General features: G+C 36.5%; 1 protein-coding gene across 1 annotated transcript; it reads right to left on the bottom strand.

Annotated features, from left to right (window-relative positions):
* Positions 1-2,308: 2,308 nt before the first annotated feature.
* On the bottom strand, positions 2,309-21,344 carry LOC114292121 (V-type proton ATPase subunit G 1). The gene is made up of 4 exons (XM_028236037.2): positions 21,146-21,344; positions 17,776-17,886; positions 3,179-3,279; positions 2,309-2,652 (listed from the first exon to the last, which is right to left on the bottom strand). Exons 2-4 carry the CDS (start codon positions 17,861-17,863, stop codon positions 2,509-2,511), a joined length of 333 nt encoding a protein of 110 aa, XP_028091838.1. The 5' UTR covers positions 17,864-17,886; positions 21,146-21,344; the 3' UTR covers positions 2,309-2,508.
* Positions 21,345-21,613: the final 269 nt, after the last annotated feature.

The raw sequence follows: 21,613 nt of genomic DNA, 5'->3' as shown, positions 1-21,613 counted from the left end.
ATAAGTATCGTTACTGACATGCACTGACTATAAGTACCCTCACAGTAGGGCAGTTCGGTAAATTTAGTATTTTATATAATATTTTATTACATATTCTTTTGTAAAAAGTCAAAAAGTTATCCTAAACAATTATCATTTTTTCACCTGACAAAAAATCAAAAAATGCACTTATATAGTTCACTCCAAACAATCCTTAGGTCCCCAAACGAGGCCTAAGTAGGGTTGTAAATAAATTGAATTTTTTGTGAACTCGGTTCAAAGGTTCACTTCGACTTAGTTCGTTAAAAAAATAAATAAGTTTAAATCATATTTTGATGCATTTAATTAATGAGTTGAGAGTTTGAACTTCAATAAACTCGACTCGTTTATTACTTATTTAAATGATAGAATAAATATATTATTGATATACTTAACTAATATAAAAATTAGTATAAAGAAAAATTATTGTCAAGCTTTGAGCCAAGCTCGAACTGGATTTCAAGCTCAAGTACTGCAAAGTCTGTTATAACAGGTGTATATAACAATAGTTTCAATGATTGATTTATTTTAGTTATAAGGACATAGTTAATGAAATATATTGATGAGACGTACGAATCATTGTTGTAAAAAATAATTTATTAATTTATTTTTTTCATTTTTACCCTTATATTTTTTCTATTTATACTTTCTTTATTTATTCTTACACACTACTATCAATCACTGTTGTTACCAACCGCAGCTGACAACTTCCTGGAAAAGTTGTCGACTGATGGTGGTAGGCAGCAATGATGGACAAGCAGACAAGTGAAACAGATAGATAAATAAATAAATAGAGATAATATGATTTTTTAAATTATTGGTGTCTTTGCCAAACAACTCCATTTTCAATTTTAAAAGGCTTTGACAATGCTTTAACCAGTCAAGATCTCCCCTCCCCTGGTGCTTCTCTCTCTAAAATAATCTTTCTTTGTTTCCCATATGTTTTTCCCAGATTGCTTCCCACGTTGTTGGTCCTCATTGTTTGTCGATGTCACACAGCGGAGCAATTTTTGCACAGAAAAGGCATTGTCGAGATACCAACTTCTTCGGCATGCAATAACTTTTTTATACTGCCACACCAAAATTTTGATGGCACTACACGGATCGAGATCCCCTTCATTATATGGTTGTGAAAAAATCACGTCAATTGTTAAAATGAATAATTTTTTTTTTAAATTTAAATTAAAAATAAATTCCTATGACTTCAATGATGTAATAGTTAGTGACATCTAAATCCTTGAGTTATTCCACCAGCAATGGCATGGACTATGCACAGCGAACAATTATGTGCTACCCGTGTGCAGCATGCCACACACAAGATTGTCGCAGTTTATTGGTGTGGTTCCGTAATGCTCGACTAGGATCCTCTGCCACACACAATACCGAATAATTTTTGATACACAACACAATGTGAGGAACATATCAGAAGGCAAAAATCAAACCCTTATCTTCACATATTTTCTTTCCCTTCTATTTATCTACCAAGTATTCTGTGGAGGGCAGTCACTGTTCTCAGATATTCCTCCGATTTTCTACAAAGATTTCCACATTTTCATACTGCTCAGAAGATCTTCGTAGGCACATTTTTTACCACTGTATATCACAGAGCTAATTGGCAGAATGACACGATAGGGAAAGAAGGTTAAATTTTTTAGCACATTGTTGAATATCAAACTAGGTATTCTTGTTGAGATTTTCTATCTATGTAATATAATATTGCATGATCTGAAAAGCAAGTACTTGTGTGGTTGGTCTTTGGGAATAGTTTTCTGGGTGGAGTTCTTGATCAAGTAAAAGGCATGGACTTGAAATGGTCTTTGCATGGCAGCTTGTGTAATAATTATGCTTTGGTGGATGCAGTATTCGGCTTGGAGAAGTTCTGGAAAATACATCATTGATGGTAATATACATATATGTGTGTCTGTGTGTATGATGAGTTAGTCAAGTAGTACACTTGAGGTGGATTACAGTGAGGGTTTGTGAGTGTAACTTTGTGGGGTGAGGTTGAGAGCAATAATACTGTGGGGTGAGGGAAAATATCAAGGAGTTGTATTCTTATTATTTAATGGATTGCTTCTCACTCACCGTGGACGTAGACATTTTTGCCGAACCACGTAAATCTTGTGTTACTATTTTCTTGTGACCACTTTATTTTATTTCCTTCCATTGCTAGGGTGGGATTTATTCCCAACACTGTCTCGATAATATAGTATATGAAGTTTGTTGCAACCCTTAACAGATACTGGAAAACACGCGAGAAATCCACCAGTAGCGTGACAACATCAAGCAATGATACATGAGAGCGCATACTGGAAAGTTTTATTAGAACAAAATGACATAATCAACCAATACAAATGATAAATATTCTATGATAGAGGATAAAAGCAAAGCTTTTCTCAATGTCACAAGAAGGAAATCGACGTTTTATGATAAATAGGAACTGAAGAGAAGAGAACAGAGTACCAACGCCATCAAGTTCAACCCAATATCTTAATTCTTCACAGTTGTCACATGCCTCAGAAGCATGTGCGCAATGTCATGAGAAATTCTAGCAGCCTCTGTGTTCAAGTGATGGATCTTCGCCTCTGTTTCTTGTTCGAGACGCTTCACATTAGCACCTGAGTCTCCACTACTCTGTTATGAAATGAATAGTGCCTAATTTTAGTGTTTAAACAACTCACAAAAAAAAGAAAAAAAAAAAGGGCAAATGACAATTAGATATTTTAGAATTAATCTACAGCGAACAGACAATACTTGGGAATTAGGAAACAAGGCTATAATGACAACAGTTGTCAAAATTTCGAAATATTTTGGGGAAAAAATAAATGCTCCCATATTTGTCAAAATGAAATTATTCCAACTATTTAAAAAAAAAAAAAACTGTGGAAGAATAGAGTTAATTTAGAGAATCAGAGTATTCAATTATCTCATTAACAACCATATGGAAAAGAGTTTGGATGATGTATGTTCGTAAAAAGCCACATACAATGAGGGAATTTGGAACCTCCAATAGCATGGGGGGACTTGGGTAACAACCCAGTGAATTCATGAAATAGAGTCAGAAGTAGAACTACAAACTTGCCAACAAAATGAACTTGGCATAGGACCTATATGAATGGAATTTCACTAATTTATTTCTTTTCTTATAAATAGTTTTTACCTCTGCAACCTTTCTTTGAAACTCAGCTTCCATTTGAGCACGGAATTCAGCAATCTCCTTTTCAGCGTCCTCTTTGGCCTGTTTTAGTCTAGCCATTTTAGCTGAAAACACAAACGAATGTGCGTATAAATGTGTACCAGGCACTCAAGCATTAATGACTTTACATCAGAGAGAGAGAGAGAGAGAGAGAGAGAGAGAAGCCGTATGATTATATTTTCAATTTTTAGCTTGAGAAATTCAGTTTCATTGGAATATCTTTATAACTAAAAGCATAAATCTATCAGTATTATTGTGGATGTGTTCATCAATACGTTTGTGGCAATTTGACCTTTGGTATGCACAAAAGTGTTAGGTTTTTGTAATTGGCAATCTCGTTTGACAAAACTTCTTTTAGTTATAATTTTATTCGTTCTTTTATTTCAGTGAAGCTGTGAGTGTTTAGGTGCGAATCCAACTCAAATTGAGCCTATGTAGAGGAGTTTGTGATCTTAATCCTTTCATGTTTGCCACTAAAATGCAATAGAAGTTATATAACCGCTCGAGTGATCATTTGTGCGCTCGAGTCAAGAAAAAGATCATCCAATACTTTTGCAGAGCACCTAAACTTCTGGAAAGCAAGTTTTACTGCTTGAGCGGTGAAAGTTGTGCTCGAGCAATCGGCCTATATTTTTCGCACCGCCTTTAGTCACATCGCTCGAGCAGTAAAATGTGAGCTCGAGTGGTCTGCCTGATTCAGTTTACTATAAAGTGCACAATTTGCATTTTTTAAGGTTTGAGCCGTCCAGATTTTCAGAGAAAGAAAAAACAAAGGATCCGTTTGGTTTAGTTTTAGAATTATGATTTAAGTGTGGAGTTGTGTTTTGAGTTTTGAGTTTTGAGTTTTGAGTTTTGAGTTTTGAGTTTTGAGTTTTTGAATCATGAAAAAGAAAATTTGTTTGATTATGAGTTTTGAAAATAGTTTTGGGATGATTTGTACTTTTTTATTCATTTATTGATTGATGTATAGAATATGGGAGAATGTTAGAGGAGAGAGAAGAGATGAGAAAGAAAAAGTGAGTGATTGATTAATAATAATATTAAAAAAAAAGAGAGAAGAAAGGAGTTTTGAAAATAATTTTGAATTGTATTTTAAAAATTTGTTTGGTTATAAATTTTGATATAAATCATGATTTGAAAACATAATTGAGTTTTGAAAATTAAACCAAGCGCTATGGATGGTGTTTCATATGAGTTTCCTTGGTGTATAGAAGGTGATTGATTGGTCAACGAATTATAGGTTGTCAAACATCAAGGGTTGTTCTTATTCTTTTGTTCACAAAGAGAGAAGCATTCTTCGATGGATTTTAGGGAACTTGGGCTTGAAGTTTTGATCGATTTCAGAGTGGCTCATTGTCGTGGATTCAATATCAGCGTTGTGGATTCAACGTTGAGCAAGATAATTCTGAGGTGAAGATGGTGGTAGAAGAGGCACATTGGGGATCGGTTCAACTAGGGCGTGGATTCACTAGGCAATTGAGGGTACACTTGTGCAATTCTTTTGTCTTCTTAGTAGATTATTTTGTGACTTTGGTCCGTGATTTTTTTATCACAATTGGAAGCACTCCAATTGTGGTTTTTCCACGTTAAATCGTTTTGTCAATTTGTCTTTAATTGTTTGATTGAGATTGTTATTTACTGTTTAAAATTGATACATAATCACAAATCAATATCTCGCGGGCTTTAGATTTTTCAATTGGTATCAGAGCAGGTCGCTCAATTTTTTATTTTTTCAAAACTATTGTTGATTTGTGCTAATGGATTCAATTCGTCAAAGGGAATTTTATAGTTCGACTACTCCTACTTGATGGATCCAATTATTCTCTTTGAAAAGCTCGGATGAGAGCATTTTTAAAATTTATTGATGGAAAACTTTGGCAATCCTTCATGTGTGGATGGACCGAACCGACGATTACCATTGATGGAGTAACTTTTCCCAAATCAATTGATAAATAGGACACAACGGATTACCAAAATAGTAGCTAGAATAGTGAAAATATCAATTCTCTCTTTTATGCTGTCACACCCAAAGAGTTAAGTCCTACCTGCAATTGTTAAGTCGCAAAAGAGGCTTGGGATATCTTACAAACTATTCATGAGGGCACTCCTTCGGTTAAACGCTCAAAACTTCAAATGCTCACATTTAGTTTTGAAAACCTATCTATGAAAAATAGTGATACCTTTTGATGTATTTTATGCGAAGTTGAGTGATATCGTGAATTCCAGCTTCAATTTAGGTGAAAAACTACTAGAATCCAAAGTTGTTAGAAATATTTTGAGGTCTTTGTCTGATCGATTTCAACCAAAAGTTACGGCTATTGAGGAGGCTCAAGATGTTGACAACCTCAAGCTGGATCATTTGGTTGGAAATCTCCAAACCTATGAGGCTCATATGAATTTCAAAAAGAAACAAAAAGATGAATTTGCGTTTAGTAGCGCTCATAGTGTTGGAAAGGATTCTGACGAAGATTGTGAGGTTGATTCCAAGATTACGAATGCTTTTGTAAAACATTTTAAGAAGTCTTTTCGAAAAATGAAACCTAATTTTGTGGAATCAACTCACAAATCCAAAGGCAAAGATAAGCTCAAAATTGATTTTACAACCAAGAAGAAGAAAGGAAAAATACAAGAGTCACCTCAAAGAGTCCAATGCTATGAATGCCAAGGTTATGGCCACTTTGCTCAAGAATGCCCTAATTGTTTGAAGAAGAAAAAAGCTTTCACTATCACTTGGGATGATGAATCAGAGTCTGATAAGAATGAAAGTGACAACGAGGCTCAAGGCGAAGAGGGGGATGAACAATTTCTTACTTTCATGGCGGTTTCTAGAGCTGAAGGACGAATGCAGTATCGCAAGAGGCTGGTTGAGATTGTCACTAATGATGAATCATCAGGGAGTGATGGCGAAGTAGATGGTGAAAAGCTTCAACAAGCTTATGAAAAGTGTACAAGGAATCTGTTTAACTTATCTAAATTGAATGACAAACTCACTATGAAACTCAAAACTTGTGAAAGTGAAAATGTCAAATTAAGGAAGGAGATTTTCGAGGCTAAGAATGATGCCATCAAGATCTCAAATGATTGACAAGCTCTCTGTGCAAAACTCTTGACTTATGAGATAGAGAGGAATGAGCTGCAGCAAATCTATGCAACGTATGAAGAACAGATTGAAGCTCTCGAGATGTCTCAAGCTGCCTTGTAAGAGCTAGTCGTCAAAAAAGAGGAAGAGCTCAAGTGTGCTATGGCTACTATTGGTCTTTGGAACAAAGGATCAAAGACTTTGAACAATATCATTGGGTCTCAACATATGTGTTATAACAAGAGTGGCATTGGCTTTGTGGTAACAAAGAGCAAAAATGGAGTGCATCTACATCACATGATATAAGATCTCAAGGAAAAGAAGAGCAAATGACTCAACATGAGGATGGACCTCTCAATCTTCCTAGAGTTGGTAAGGTCAAAATAATGCTATTTTAGCACATTATTCTATTTAGGTGACAATCATCTTATTTGGGTCACATCACCTCTCTACCACATCACTTCAAACGCAACCCATATTTTACGTTTTTTTCATAAAAAGTCAAAAACTATACTAATCTAGCACTTCCCAAACAACCCCTAAAGAAGGTACACCCTATTTTTATTTGTCATCATTGTGGTATGTATGGTCATATTCGCCTTTACTGTTATGAGTTGTATAGGAGAGTATCTCATAGTGGAAAAAATTCCAATACCTCGTGGGGTAGGAGACATTTCATTGGTCGTAATAAGGTTAAGGGTCATATTAGACTTCATTGTGTTGATTTGCTTGAGACCAAACATGAAGAGAGATTGTGTTTGCCTAGACCTAGGAATAGGAGGTTAGAAACCAAGTCGAGACGGGCTCCAATGAAGGGGAAGGGAACCACAACGTTAAGACACTACCCAAGAATCGCAATTCTCAGAACTTTGTTTATACTAAAGCGGTTTGGGTAAGAAAGCTTGACTTGGGTTAATTTGTTTATTCATTCTTTTTATTCTCTCTCTATGTTTTGAGTTTTTGAGTCTTTTGTGTCTGTTTATTCGTCTCTTTCTTGCTTTAAACACAAATAAAAAATAAAAAATAAAAAAAAATCCTCAGTATGGTTTTGCAAGCTTGAAATTTTTGAGAAGTTCTTAGTGTATCTTGGAATTGATGAGAATATCTGTTACATGTTAACATGTGTGTACTTTCTATGATCATTACTTATTTCGGAGTATGTGTACTTTGATTAGTATGTGTGGGAGCTAGAAAATAATATATATCATCTCATTGGGGCTAACCCAAACAAGGCCCACAATGGGTCCAGCCCAAGCAAATATCATACACCCCCCTCCTATATAAAGGGGGGATCCCAAGTTGAGGTATGTTCTCTTTTTGGACATAGCACACAAACACTCTTTATGTTTATACATTCATTCTTTCAATCAAAGGACTAACTAAACCATCGGCGTGTCTCCGGCCGGTAACCCCGGTTGGGTGGCGCCGATCACGTTCATCCTTACAAATCTGCTGGAGCCAAGCTCATCTCTTCGTTGGATCTCACCAACAATCCATGTGAGAGGATATTTCATGGTCTCACAATTGGCGCCGTCTGTGAGAAACGTCTGAAAGAGATCAACGAAGGAAATAGCAAACATGGTACTGTAAGTAAAAATTCAACAACAATGTGATGGTGCTCTATTTTCTCTCTAATTAAATGGGTTCTTGAATCGTATATACGTATATGTCTGCATACAAACTTTGTGGAAACTTTTGTTCATTTGAAATATTGATTGAAAAGTTTTAAAACAAAACAAAATTTATGGGTCTACTCTTATATCTCCATTTTCTCTCTCTAACAATGGGTTTCACACTTTTATTCGTACGAACATCTTTTCAGCAAGTCAATACAGTTGCTCGGCTACATTAATACATGCGTTTATCTATTTATTTATTTATTCCTTGTTTCAAAAAACATATCTTGAAGTTGATTCTTCATATGTATGCACGTGTACCTATGTTAAACAAGTTGGATTCACTTTTTCTCTAATGGCTTACGTTGATGCCAACCAAAATCTCGGCAAAACCGAAGATCAAAGGTGTCGCATGCATAAAGAAGTCTTGCCGACCACATTCTTAGCAAAGCCAAATACAAAGAGATGCCGACCAAGTGATTCGGCACATCGTGAAGCTAAGAGAAGTTACCAACCAAGAGTTTCGGTATATTGAAAAGCCCCTACATTCCGGGAAGAAATTGATTGGCACCCATAACAAGCTTGCTGCGTCATCCACAAAATCTTTATGTAGTGATCATAAGCTTACAAACTCAAGATCCGGCTATTGCCTACTCGGCAACGTCGCAGCGTCGAATGACATTGATAAATCCCAACGATGACTCCACAGCACCTCTTGGCGACTTCATCATAGTCCACTCGGCAATGCCAGATAGTTATCAAAGCATATGTTAGCGGACATTTCTTCCTCTGGAAACAACGACTCAAGAATGAAACTTCATTACATCAGTTCTAGCAATACATCGGCTAACACCAAATCGACTTTGCCAGGTATTTCACCAAGTTGCATAGCCGACTAAGCAACAATCAAGTTCAAAACTTTGCCGAGTATCTACCATCTCCCCAACAAGAAGAACAGCGCCATTACGAGCCAAATACCGTGCACAAGTTACTCGCATTTGAAATCGGCGTCCAAGTCATCCGCTTGCTACTTCAATGCATCATGGGTTACTTCATTCACAAGACATCATGAATTACATACTGGGTCAATACTTTACATCAATAGTGAGTATTCGGCGTCCAAGTCATCCGCTTGCTACTTCAATGCATCATGGGTTACTTCATTCACAAGACATCATGAATTACATACTGGGTCAATACTTTACATCAATAGTGAGTATTCGGCAATTTATTCGAGTTGCCCATCAAGCGGCAATAGCACCTTTATTTGTTATTTGTTTTGTTCGGCTCACAAACAAGGTATTACAGGTCGACCACAGCTCTCTTTCTAGCACTGTTATCAGCAATCTTTAATTTCTAGCGAGTCAAGGGTGGAGTTGCCGCCGACTAGGTGATTCGGCAAATCAAAGTGCCAAGATTCGTCTTCCAACCATTGCGCAACCATACCACTAATTGCTCTGCAACATTACCAAGCTGAACACAAACGAACACAAAAAAGGGGGGGCTTGAACAATCTTATTTTTGGTCAACTTTCGGAGGTCCAACGGCATCCAACCCAGGGCGGAACGACGTGACTGAATAGTGGAATGCACACTAGGCAGAGTGATGAATCCAATGCCGCAAAAATGAGGCCAATCGGACTTCAAACGAGGGAGATACAAGGGCCCAAAGTCAGGAGTTTGAATCTACAAAATCTGCATTTTCATGTCCCGTTGCATGAAGAATTCGGCTTTGCACTATTTGGGCCATTATCAATTCATCAACATTATTCGACAGTGAATCAAACTTTATACGGCAACCTTTTCCGACTAAACATTGTCAACTTATTTGGCACCAGAACTCATCGGTATTATGAATGCTGCATGCATATGATCAACTCGACTTCGGCAAATTATTCGGCAAATATTACGCCACAACATTTCTTATTCGGCACATTCCTTGCCTACAGTTTACACTTCTTCGGCAAAGTTGTAACTTATTCGGCACTAATATCTCGACATAGAATTAGCATCTCGGCTTGCCGAAATCCACATCTGAACATATCACAAGATTCGTATCAGCTCAAAGAGTCTAAACCCACCAACTCGAGGAGCCAAGAAGCTACCCAAGTCCGCCGAAAGTTGTGAAACGGCTCACACGTTCCGAAAATTGAAATTTCAAAAGCTGTCAGACTCAAGTTTTGATCATACCATTGTGAAGTACTCATTAAGACAAGTCCAACGCAATAAACCGCGTCAAAATTGGAGCTAAAACGAAGCCATACGGGCCGATCAAAGTTTGCCCAGAAAATGAATTCTTTCGCTAGAGCAGACAACCCAGCAAGATATGAAGAAATAATCCTGTGCTTTGCAGTTGCATTACACCTTGTTGATCTGAGCCGTTAGATCCATTTTGGCTATAATTACGCCATCAGGAGTCTGATCACAGCGATCCAATAGTCCTTTCCAGCTATTTGACGCATTCCGGGTCTATCCGTATGGTTAGAATTTGCAAAAAAAATAAAATAAAATAAATAATAATAATAATAATAATAATAATAATAATAATAATAATACAAATAAATAAATAAAATAAAAATAAAATAAAATATTGCAGATTTTATTCAAAAATTGAACGCAATGGCTCACTTCGCATATCACCAAGCCCCCTACTTTGTCTCGGCTTCATTCCGATTTCGCCACGGCACCAAACAGGGGCACGAAATCCGTTTCAAATTGTTATCGGCCTACTCGGCAATTTTGGCCCCAGTCAATTTTATTCCTTCTGAATAACCAATCTTATTCAAAAGCAATGGGACAAATATACGTTGGACAAGAAACTTAACTTCAATAAATTGGCAACCATTGCCAACCAAGTTCTTAGCAAATCCAACTCTGAAGGGATGCCGACGCACCGCGAAGCTAAGAAAATCACCGACCAAAAGATCAGCACAATCACCGACCCAAGTGTAGCTGACCAACTTTTCGGCGAAACAACTTTATTCGGCTAAACAATATTATTTGTCAACTTTATGCATTGTCAAACTTTATGCAGCAACATTGGCCACAGTATTCGGCAACTTTATTCGCCTAACAAACATTATTTGGCAAAACAATTGCCCACCGGGACATCTTAATCAATTTTTCGCTTTCCAATTGGGGCACATCAGTCGATCATCATCTGGGCACCTTTGATATGCATGCCTACTCGGCCAACTTGATACAAAGAGACATTTACTTGAGTTACACTCCCGCTCCGTTTCACAATGCTTCAAGCAAGCGCCACTTTTGGGGCAATGCATTACACACTTGGCAGTCGACCGTTAGCACTTGACAGTCAGCAATTTGCATTTGGCAGTCAGCAGTTCGCACATTGTTGTGCACCGTCATTTTAACAAAGCCGAATCTTCCCTGCAACATAGGGCAATGGGAATCTGCATTCCCTCCGACTAACACCTATCATTCGAAAGCAATAGGGCAAGTCTACCTTGGACTAAACGCAAACCGAGCAACTCGGCAATTAAATAGTTGGCCCAATATCTACTTGGCAATTCCATACAAGCGGAGCAATATTATTGGTGATTAACACGTCCACCTTATTCGGTACAGGACGCATTATTCAAAGTCCTTGCCATATTGGCATTTGGTTGCCACTTAAAATCAGCAAAAGTCTCCGAGTACAGCGCAATCTTCACACTCAGCACAAAGCGTCGTTAGCAAAGGCCTACACCCATGCCCGAGGGTTAGAATACCGCGGCTGACACCCATGCCCAGCGGTTAGAATACTGCAGCCTACACCCATGCCCGGGGGTTAGAATACTGCGGCCTACATCCATGCTCGGGGGTTGGAATACTGCGGCCGACACACATGCCCGGGGGTTAGATTACCGCGGCCTACACCCATACCCAAGGGTTAGAATACTGCGGCCTACACCCATGCCCGGGGGTTAGAATACTGCGGCCTACACCCATGTCCGGGGGTTAGAATACCGCGGCCTATCGTTATGATTTGTTTGTATTCCTTTCTGGGCTTTAGCTCACCCCTCCTCATCCTATGATCGACATATATACATTTATACATACATTCAAGCATACATGCACTATTCATTCATACATTTTATTCATTTATTCAAAGTGCTCTTTATCAAAAAACCTAACAGCTATTTGAACAGCATAACTTGGCAAGAAAAAACTCTCATTCCTTCTACCGCAGACAATGAAAGTTTTGGGGCAATTGTGGGAGCCAGAAAATAATATATATCAACTCATTGGGGCTAACCCAAACAAGGCCCACAATGGGTCCAGCCCAAGCAAATATCACACACCCCCCCTCCTATATAAAGAGGGGATCCCAAGTTGAGGTATGTTCTCTTTTTGGACACAGCACACAAACACTCTTTATGTTTATACATTCATTCATTCAATCAAAGGACTAACTAAACCATCGAAGTGTCCCCAGCCAGTAACCCCGGTTGGGTGGCGCCGATCATGTTCATCCTTACAGATCTGCAGGAGCCAAGCTCATCTCTTCGTTGGATCTCACCAACAATCCATGTGAGAGGATATTTCATGGTCTCACAGTATGTCTCATTTTGTACACACTCTTAGATTAGCAAATATTGGAATCTTCCGCATAAGTGATCAAATTTCTCTATGGACTTCTAATATTGTGTCTTTTGCATTTCTAGAAGAAATGACCTATACTAACACATCATGGGTGATGTTGAGTCTCTTAACCACCAACCATCTTTTTTATCTGCACGGTTTTCCCTTTAGTTTATTGTACCAAGGCATGAGAAAAAGACTATCTCAGAGTCACCAACCAGGCTATTCTTATTATATCCATGTTTCTCTGATTTGATTTTCATACTCTTGAGCATGAAAGCCGCCAGTGAGTTCCTAAAAGAAAGAAAGCAAGAAAAATCAATAAAAATGATCCATTGATTGAGGAGGAGCATCCGCTTTTACTCAACAAATACGCCGTGATTCCTAGTGGCTTGACTTTCCTTAGCCGTGTTTAGATTCTCTTGTAAGAGGTCCAGCAATTAAATCACTACTAGGATTTGAATCTAGTGTTTGTCGAATTCCAAGAACCACACACACACTTTTATCATGAGATCTATGCTTTTCACATGTTGCATCACATTCTTTCATGGAGAATTTTCTAGAGGTGCACATTGTGTTTTCAAGTAATTGTATTTCTTAGATATTCCTGTGTGTTTTAAGATACTGATATGAATTTCCTTACTTGCTCTACCATATTGTTGTTTTCTTTTCCTTTTGGTTCATTGATTTTGATGCTTATGGTTGCTTTTAGTGAGGGGGAGTCGTTTAGCATGGACTTACATTGATTGGTTTTGTAAGGGAGATTGGTATTAGTTGGCTTGCATATTGAGCTTCCTTTGACAATTCATGACAAAAAGGGAGAGAATTTTGAGGGGGAGTTTTTTTCTTTTTTTTTTTTTTTAGTGTGTCGCGTATGTTTTTAAAATTTCCATCTATTCATGCTTCAAGATAATCCTTTCACATGTCTATTGCTTTCATATACTCTTGTGGCACTAATAGTTGTTTTGCAGATCATAACCTTTAGAAAGAAGTTTGTTTTTGTCGTTTTTGTTGGTTGTAAGAGGTTTGGGTGATTAGGATTTTATTTGTTAGGTGTGTTTTGTCACGAAATTGCCGAAGGGGAAAATTGTTAGGTTTTTATAATTAGCAATCCCGTTTGAAAAAACTCCTTTCAGTTGCAATTTTATTCGCTCTTTTATTTTGGTGAAACTGTGAGAGTTTAGATGCGAATCCAACCTACATTAAGCTTATGCAAAGGAGTTTGTGATTTTAATCCTTTCATGTCTGCCACTAAAATGCAGTCGAAATTGTTTAACCGCTTGAGCAGTCATTTGTGCGCTCGAGGGAAGAAAATGATCATCCAATACTTTTACAGGTTGTCAAACATCAAAGGTTGTTCTTATTCTTTTGTTCACAAAGAGAGAAGCGTTTTTCAGTGGATTCCGAGAAACTTGGGCCTGAAGCTTTGGTGGATTCCGGAGTGGTTCATCGTCATGGATTCGACATTAGCGTTGTGGATTCAACGTTGGGCAAGACAATTCCGAGGTGAAGACGCTGGTAGAAGAGACACATTGGGGTTGGTTCAATTCGGGCGTGGATTCACTAGGCAATTGAGGGTACACTTGAGCAATTCTTTTTTGTCTTCTTAGTGGATTGTTTTGTGGCTTTGGTCCGTGATTTTTTTTATTACAATTAGAGGCGCTCCAATTGTGATTTTTCCACATTAAATCGTTTTGTTGATTTGTCTCTGATTGTTTGATTGGGATTGTTATTTACTGTTTAAAATTGATACATAATCATAAATCAATCTCGGGGATTTTAGATTTTTCAATTGGTATCAGAGCAAGTCTCTCAATTTTTTATTTTTTGAAAACTATTGGAGCGAGATCTTGTTGATTTGTGATAATGGATTCAATTCGTCAAGGAAATTCTACAGTTTGACCACCTTTACTTGACGGATCCAATTATTCTTTTTGAAAAACTCGGATGAGAGCGTTTTTAAAATCTATTAATGAAAAAGTTTGGCAATCCACCATGTGTGGGTGGACAGAACCAACGATTACCATTGATGGAGTAACTTTCCCCAAACCAATTGATAAATGGGACACAACTGATTACCAAATAGTAGCTAGAATAGTAAAGTTATCAATTTTCTCTTTTGCGCCATCACACTCGAAGAGTTTAGTCGTATCTATTGGAGGGTGTTTTATATGAGTTTCTTTGGCGTATAGAAGGTGAACAATTGATCAACCAACTATAGGTTGTCAAACATCAATAGTTGTTCTTATTCTTTTGTTCACAAAGAGAGAAGCGTTCTTCAGTGGATTTCGGAGAACTTGGACCTAAAGCTTTGGTGGATTCCGGAGTGACTCATCGTCGTAGATTCGACATCAATGTTGCCGATTCAACGTTGGGCAAGACAATTCCGAGGTGAAGACAGTGGTGGAAGAGGCATATTGGGGTCGTTTCAATTTAGGCGAGGATTCACTATATACTTGTGTAATTCCTTTTTGTCATCTTAATGGATTGTTTTTTGACTTTGACTCGTGATTTTTTTTTACCACAATTGGACGTGTTCCAATTGTGATTTTTTCACGTTAAATTGTTGTATCGTTTACTGTTTAAAATTGATACATAATCACAAATCAATATCTCAGGATTTCAGATTTTTCAAGAGGCATTAGGGTTGTATTCTACGAAATGCCTTTAGTAAAAGTTCAAAGATGGTTATGGTCGAAGATGGTTATGCCCTTAGTCTGGTGAGGTGACACAACTTTGCAATGTTAATGGCAATAGACAAATTGTCTTATCGTTATATTCCTTAAAAAGCTCAAAGCTTCAAATGGTTTAAAATCAGATTAAGCAAGTCCAGACTTTATGTAAATTAGCTTAACACTAATATATAATATTAAAATTACATTAGCCACTCTTCACAATGGCACTAGATTGTGTCCCACTAGTCACACCATGACGACACAAATACTTATTAGTAAAGAAAGTGTTAAGGGCTTGTCCCACCTAGCACGCATTGAGTGAACATCCTTTGACATGGGCTCTGAGGAAATAGCAAGCATGACTGGTGCAAAGCCCCAAATCTAAGCCTAAGCCTTATAACTAAGTCCTCGTTTGAGAATTGACATTTTTAATGACTTTTTGACTTTTTTATAAGGTGGAATAAAGTTAATGTGTTTGGGAATAACTATTTTTAGTTGTATCAAAAACCGTGAATTATTGAGAAGTTCGGCTTTTTATTTTTATTTTTATTTTTTTAGTAGTTTTTTGACTTTTTGACCTTTTCAGTGGCTTTTTAGCTATTTTGGCCAAAAAGCCAAGTTGCCAAACAGGGCCTAGTGTCCCCAGCTAGGAACAGCATTTTCAGAATGTGAACCAAGTGTCCATGCTCAGTGCACTCATGCCATCACCTCGGAGGTACCATAGGGGTGCTACATATAGTTTACAAGTCATAACAAGGGAGCAAATGACAATCTATGAAGTACGGGTAGTCTGAAAATATTGCCGTACTCATACCGATAGGATTGCATGCGTACCGGGTACTCGAAATACATATGGAATACTTTTTATACAGTGTTTGACACTTGGGTACACCGTGGATACTTCATGGGTACGAGATGGGTACATCGAGGTACACCAAACTATGGGATATTGGTGGAGATACATTAAATTTATTAGAGAGTTCTTATTTACTTGAAATTGCAAATCCTTTACTTGATGTGCCAAAGATAAAAGATGTATTATTCAATGATGAAATTGATGGAAGCGAAAATTGAAATTTTAAGTTTTCAAATTTTGCTTAGCTTACTTTTGCAATGACACTTTATTTTTTAATTTCTCCTATTTAATGGGATAAAAATAGTTTATGAACTTTGTTTTGGTATTGGTATTTGTTGAGCTATGATTTCTCTTTCGGTTTTGTAATTTCTATTTTTAGCTTTGGTATTAAACTTTGATTTGTAAGTTGAATCTCACACTATAAATTATAAAATAAAAAATAAATAAATAAAATTATTAGCGTATGCTGTATCGGTGTACCAAACCAGTATTCGTATCCGCACCCATGCTTCATAGATGACAATAGAAGTAATATTCCTACTCCTACCACTAGTTTCATTAACCAATACTCATAATTAGGGGTTGTTTGGGGTACGGGTTGGGCTAATTTAGCCCACAAAAAGACAAAATAGGCTAAAAAGCCAAAATATCACATCTAAATCATAATCATTTCACTTTTTCACTTACAACCATCACATCTAAACCTAAAAAAGCCAAAAATTTATCCCAAACAGAACTTTTTTAGACAGGCTAAACTAACCAAAAAGTCAGGCTAATTTATTTTATCCCAAATGAAGCCTAAGTACATGCGGTGCCTAAGAAGCACGAACACAAACACATACACAACACGACACAAATATGCCGACACGAAAAATTATTATGTCATGTATATAAATATTTAATTCAAAGATAAACAAAATGCAGTGTAACACTAATTTCTAAAGTCTAAAGGAGGAAAATAGGTATACATTTACATTGTTTTCTTTTATCTTCGAATTCCAAGTTACTTTATTCAAACTTTAAATGTGGTTTATGAATGTCTGAGTGATTGACATATGTTCTCCAAGAGTCTGAAGCGCGTCTGAATTCTAAAATATAGGACATGTTTGGACGTGTATCCGATAGGAGTCGAGGAGTGTTCGATTAGTGTTGAGCTGGTATATGATCTTCTTAGAAGTGTTCATACTTCTTAGTGTGGTGCTAACCTGCTAATCTGACCCAATAGTAAAATCTCAAAAGATGCATGATCAGCTATAAATAGGCCCAATTCCCAACATCATGTGATCAAATTGGTCAAAGATATGATACTTGGACATTTCCTAGCGCAACCTCCTAACTTCAACCAACTCACCTTTCTTGTGAACTAGGCAAACAATGCAACTCACTTACCAACATTACCTCATAGAAACCATCCTTTCTGTCTAGCCCATTGCTGGTGCAGTTAAAATACATTTTGACACATGCTTGCTCCCATGCACCAACACATAGGCATCCTAATTTCTTAATTCCCCTCCAAGAAAACTTATTTATCTTAAAAAAAAGTAAACTAAAATCACAAATACTGCAAAATCAATAGGTCCAAAAAAATAAAGAACAATGGCCAGACAGTAATTATCCCAACTACTGGCAACAAAATCAATATAAAAATGTGAAAGCAATGTACTAGACATGCTTAAAGACCATTTAAATCCTTGTATAAAAATATGAAAAGATGTCAAAAAAGTTAGAATTCGGACTAGCACAAGTAATTACCAGTTCTTGCAGCATTAACAATGTGCTGAGCTTCTTTCTCTGCGGTTAACAACAGCTGAATTCCATTCTGGCCCCTGTTGGCTTCCATACTTGCTTGAAAGTACTAAAGCACTGAAATTTAAAATGCAATTGATGAGATCAAAATGATGCCTGAAAAAGCAGAAACAAGATGTTTTCTGCATACAAATAATTGTGTGAGTTGCTTTACATTACAATGACAACAAGCTTCACTTACGTTAAATACCATCAGTTGACAAAATGACATTCTATTTTGAAACTTTAAAAAAATTTAATGATTTAAGAGACATTAGATACAAAGGTCAATTGCTTGGATCCACAATTCCAAAATATATTAACCTCTCTATAAAAGGACCTCATATGAAGCAAACTCATTTTATATAATAAAGAGAGTGTAATTCAATTTGATTGTCCTTGTTCAATATTTTTATATAACTAGGCAAGAATTGAAACTTCCAAAGTTGCAATATTAGCATCATTTCAGTTGGAAACCAATTACAAATAAATCACATAATCAAAAGGCCTAAAAATGGTCATGGTGATGAACACAGTGGATGACACCCAAATGTCAAGGATGCCTGCAGAAACTACTCTAGGATTTTGATTGAACAGTCTAAACCAACAGATTTCTGCTTGTCTTAGGGGAAAAAAAGAAAAGCTTTCCAAACACAATTTTTATTACACTTTCCAGAAATATATTGAGAAACTGCTGTTGTTACTTTGAGAGCAATATGAACACAGCACTTCGGGCATAAAGGGCACATCAGAAGCAATTTCCCTATGGAAGCTGTTCTTTATACTTTTGTTTTCTCCTCCCTTTCCTGTTCACCCAATACTGTACCATGCTTTCTGACATTGCGTTAAACAAGCCAGCCTAATTTGCAGATTCTCAGACGAACTCGTATCCTTATTACATAACCAGTCGTTGGTTCACGCAAACATAAAACTCTTGTACTTGTTGACTCAATCCAATATCCCAGAGACAAGGCATTAAATATTGACCAAGACTGAAAATAGCAAAGATTACTTCAAGAATCAAATGTGAAACCGTTTTTTCAATATCGAAAAGCAATCAAATCAAGAATTTCCGGGCAACTTCCACAAAAAATTAATAATCTAGAACAACCAGCCTATGAGTAAAAAAAAAAAGACGATGACCAAAAGAAAGGAAAAAAAAAAGTGGGAAAATCAGCTATTTCCTGTCACCAAAAAACAAGGATTGATAAAGAAAAAGCAAAAGAAACCATGAAAGCATTATGAAATGGTTATAATGATTGAAACCCTATGAAAAGATGAGGAATGCTACAAAATTATGAATAACTGCAATCATTAAGGATATAAGAATATAAATAATCCACAAGAAATAGGGTCTAGAATAAGCAGTGGATGATTTGAAAAAGAATTAAAAAAAAAAAAAAATACTTCCACAAGAGCTTAGAATTCAATACAACAATTAAACAATAGTACAGTTGGATACAGGCTGATAGTCCCAAGATGAGTTTTATCATGTTTTTGCTTACAATGCCACAACACCAGACATGGATAATTTACCCTATAAAATATTCTGCTACTGCAAATGCATGTACATCTAGTAATCATACCAATAACTGTGGATCTCGGCTTGAGTATCAAAATAGCTGGAATAACAATGGTTCAGATGTACATGTCTGAGATGCCAGTGTATTATAATTCTTTTTTTTTTTCCCTTTTATCCCATAACTCCCAAACTCAAAACTAAAATTATTTGCAGAAGTATATTGCAAGGCAATTGTGAACTCGAATGGTGAAAAGAGCTCTCTTACACATTTTATTAAACAACTTAAATTATTTATTTTCCATTTTTTAATTGTAATTTTGCGATTTGATTTCCAAAATTTTATTTAAACTCCCAAGCTATATATATATATTTTTTTTGTTAAAATGGCTAACTTCTGTAGAATGAGATTGAAATAGGCTTGTTCACACTGCAGAAGCATACAATTAGGCTTTGACAGACCAAGAAAGAAACCCAAAAAATGAACAGAAGAAAAAAAACCAAACCCCTACAAAACACACACACACAAAATGTCTCAAATTAGACACAGTACAACTGGGGTTTAAATGGTTAGGGGCAGGGTGGGAAAATGAAGGCAGGAAAAGCTTGGTTGCTAGCTCTCCCTTGTGTCTTATGTGGCTCATATGGGGTGAGCACAAGGAGCCTTTTGAAAAGTGGAGGAGCCTTTGTATAGACTAAAGAGTTCCTTTTTGCCTATTTTGTATAGTTGAACTTCAAGGAAGGTGCTTCCCAATCTTTAACAAATTATAGATTTAGTTGATTCTCTTGGGCTATGTGTGGATCATATTTTGTATAGTTGGAGTTCAAGGAAGGTACTTCCCAATCTTTAACAAATTGTAGATTTTGTTGATTCTCTTGGGCCATGTGTGGATCATGGATTTGGGTAAGGATTTGAAAATGGAAAAGGGAAAAGTGGGTGAAATGTAACTATAGTTTCACCCACACTTTCCCTTTCTATTTCTAAATCCCTACCTAAATTCATGATCCACACACAGCCTTGAGTTATAAGAATTTGTTTTTTTGTCTTTCTGAGTGTACATGCCTTTTGAGTGGGTTTATCATGATTTAACCTTCTTTTTGTACATAGTAGCATCCCTTTATTATGGTCTTTTTATAATACAATTTACTTATAAAATAAAAAAATAAAAAATAGACAAAAAATCAACATCTAAAGGAAACCTACAAAAGGGAATCAGCTAACACCTTTTCATAGAGATCTAGACTGCAAAACCACTCTATACCATTTTAAAAGCCAATAAACCACACAATTTAAGTTAAAAACCTCAATTTCAAAAACCCAGTCACCTGTATTTCAAAAACAGGACACTCATCCACAAATTCATCTCAACTCTGACCTCAACCAGATATGTGATCATCAAAGAATTACTGGTCAAACAAATTGTCATGAACATAAAGTAAATCCACCATATATAACCATAAACCATCAAATCAGGGTATAATATAGCACCACCCATTAACGCTTCTCAAGCAAACAAAAAAGGGGTTACCACAGAAACATACAATTGAAGTGTGATCAACAAGTTGTCATTGATTAATTATCTCCAATAACAACACATAATTAAGATTTTCGGCAAGTTATTAAACTACGGAGTGTTGAAGCAGATCAAGAAAAGTTCAGTGACCCTTAATCGAAGATCTAATCTACTAATAAACCAACAAAAGTAAATCAGAAGTTGAGAAAAGCAAACATTAGAACAGAAACAGTGACAAACATTATGATCGAGAGAGAGAGAGAGAGAGAGAGAATAAGAAATTTTGGGTAAGAGAGAAACGCACCAGCAGGAAGCGGAGAATGGTCAACGAATGAACTAGAATTCAGGAGTAGTGCTTTGTTGATGAGTTTGGACTCGGATGTGAACCAGAGAGCAGAGAGAAAGCTGAAAGATTGATTGCAAATTTACCTCTGGAATTAATCATTTAATCAAAATGGATACATGAGACCCTGCTTTATTTGTTGTTTTTATGCTAAGGCCTCGTTTGCAACAGGCTAATTTAGTAATTTTTTGACTATTTGGCTAAAAATGTAGGTAAAAAGAACTTGTATGTTTGGGATGACTTTTTAGCTAATTACGAAAAGATGCGCAAAAAGTAGAGAGAAAAGAGAATCTTTGATTTTTTAGTATGAGTTGTTGGCTTTTTGGCTAATTTAGTAACTTTTTGACTAATTGACTAAAATAGCCTCTTGTCAAACGAGGCCTAAATGCCTAGCCAATTAGGAGAGTATGAAAAAAAAAAAAAAAAAAA

This window comes from Camellia sinensis, chromosome 8 (assembly GCF_055761805.1).
Source record: "Camellia sinensis isolate YWXY chromosome 8, ASM5576180v1, whole genome shotgun sequence".
In the NCBI taxonomy this organism is placed as follows: domain Eukaryota; kingdom Viridiplantae; phylum Streptophyta; class Magnoliopsida; order Ericales; family Theaceae; genus Camellia; species Camellia sinensis.
The sequence above is the reverse complement of the archived record's forward strand: the minus strand, read 5'-3'. Positions and strand labels throughout refer to the sequence as shown.

Excerpts from the sequence above, each read along its gene's own strand:
- LOC114292121 (XM_028236037.2), bottom strand. The coding sequence starts at position 17,863 with ATGGAAGCCAACAGGGGCCAGAATGGAATTCAGCTGTTGTTAACCGCA. Across the intron at positions 3,280-17,775 it reads TGTTAATGCTGCAAGAACTG|CTAAAATGGCTAGACTAAAA; the intron begins GTAATTACTTGT and ends TTGTGTTTTCAG. Across the intron at positions 2,653-3,178 it reads TTCAAAGAAAGGTTGCAGAG|AGTAGTGGAGACTCAGGTGC; the intron begins GTAAAAACTATT and ends ATTTCATAACAG.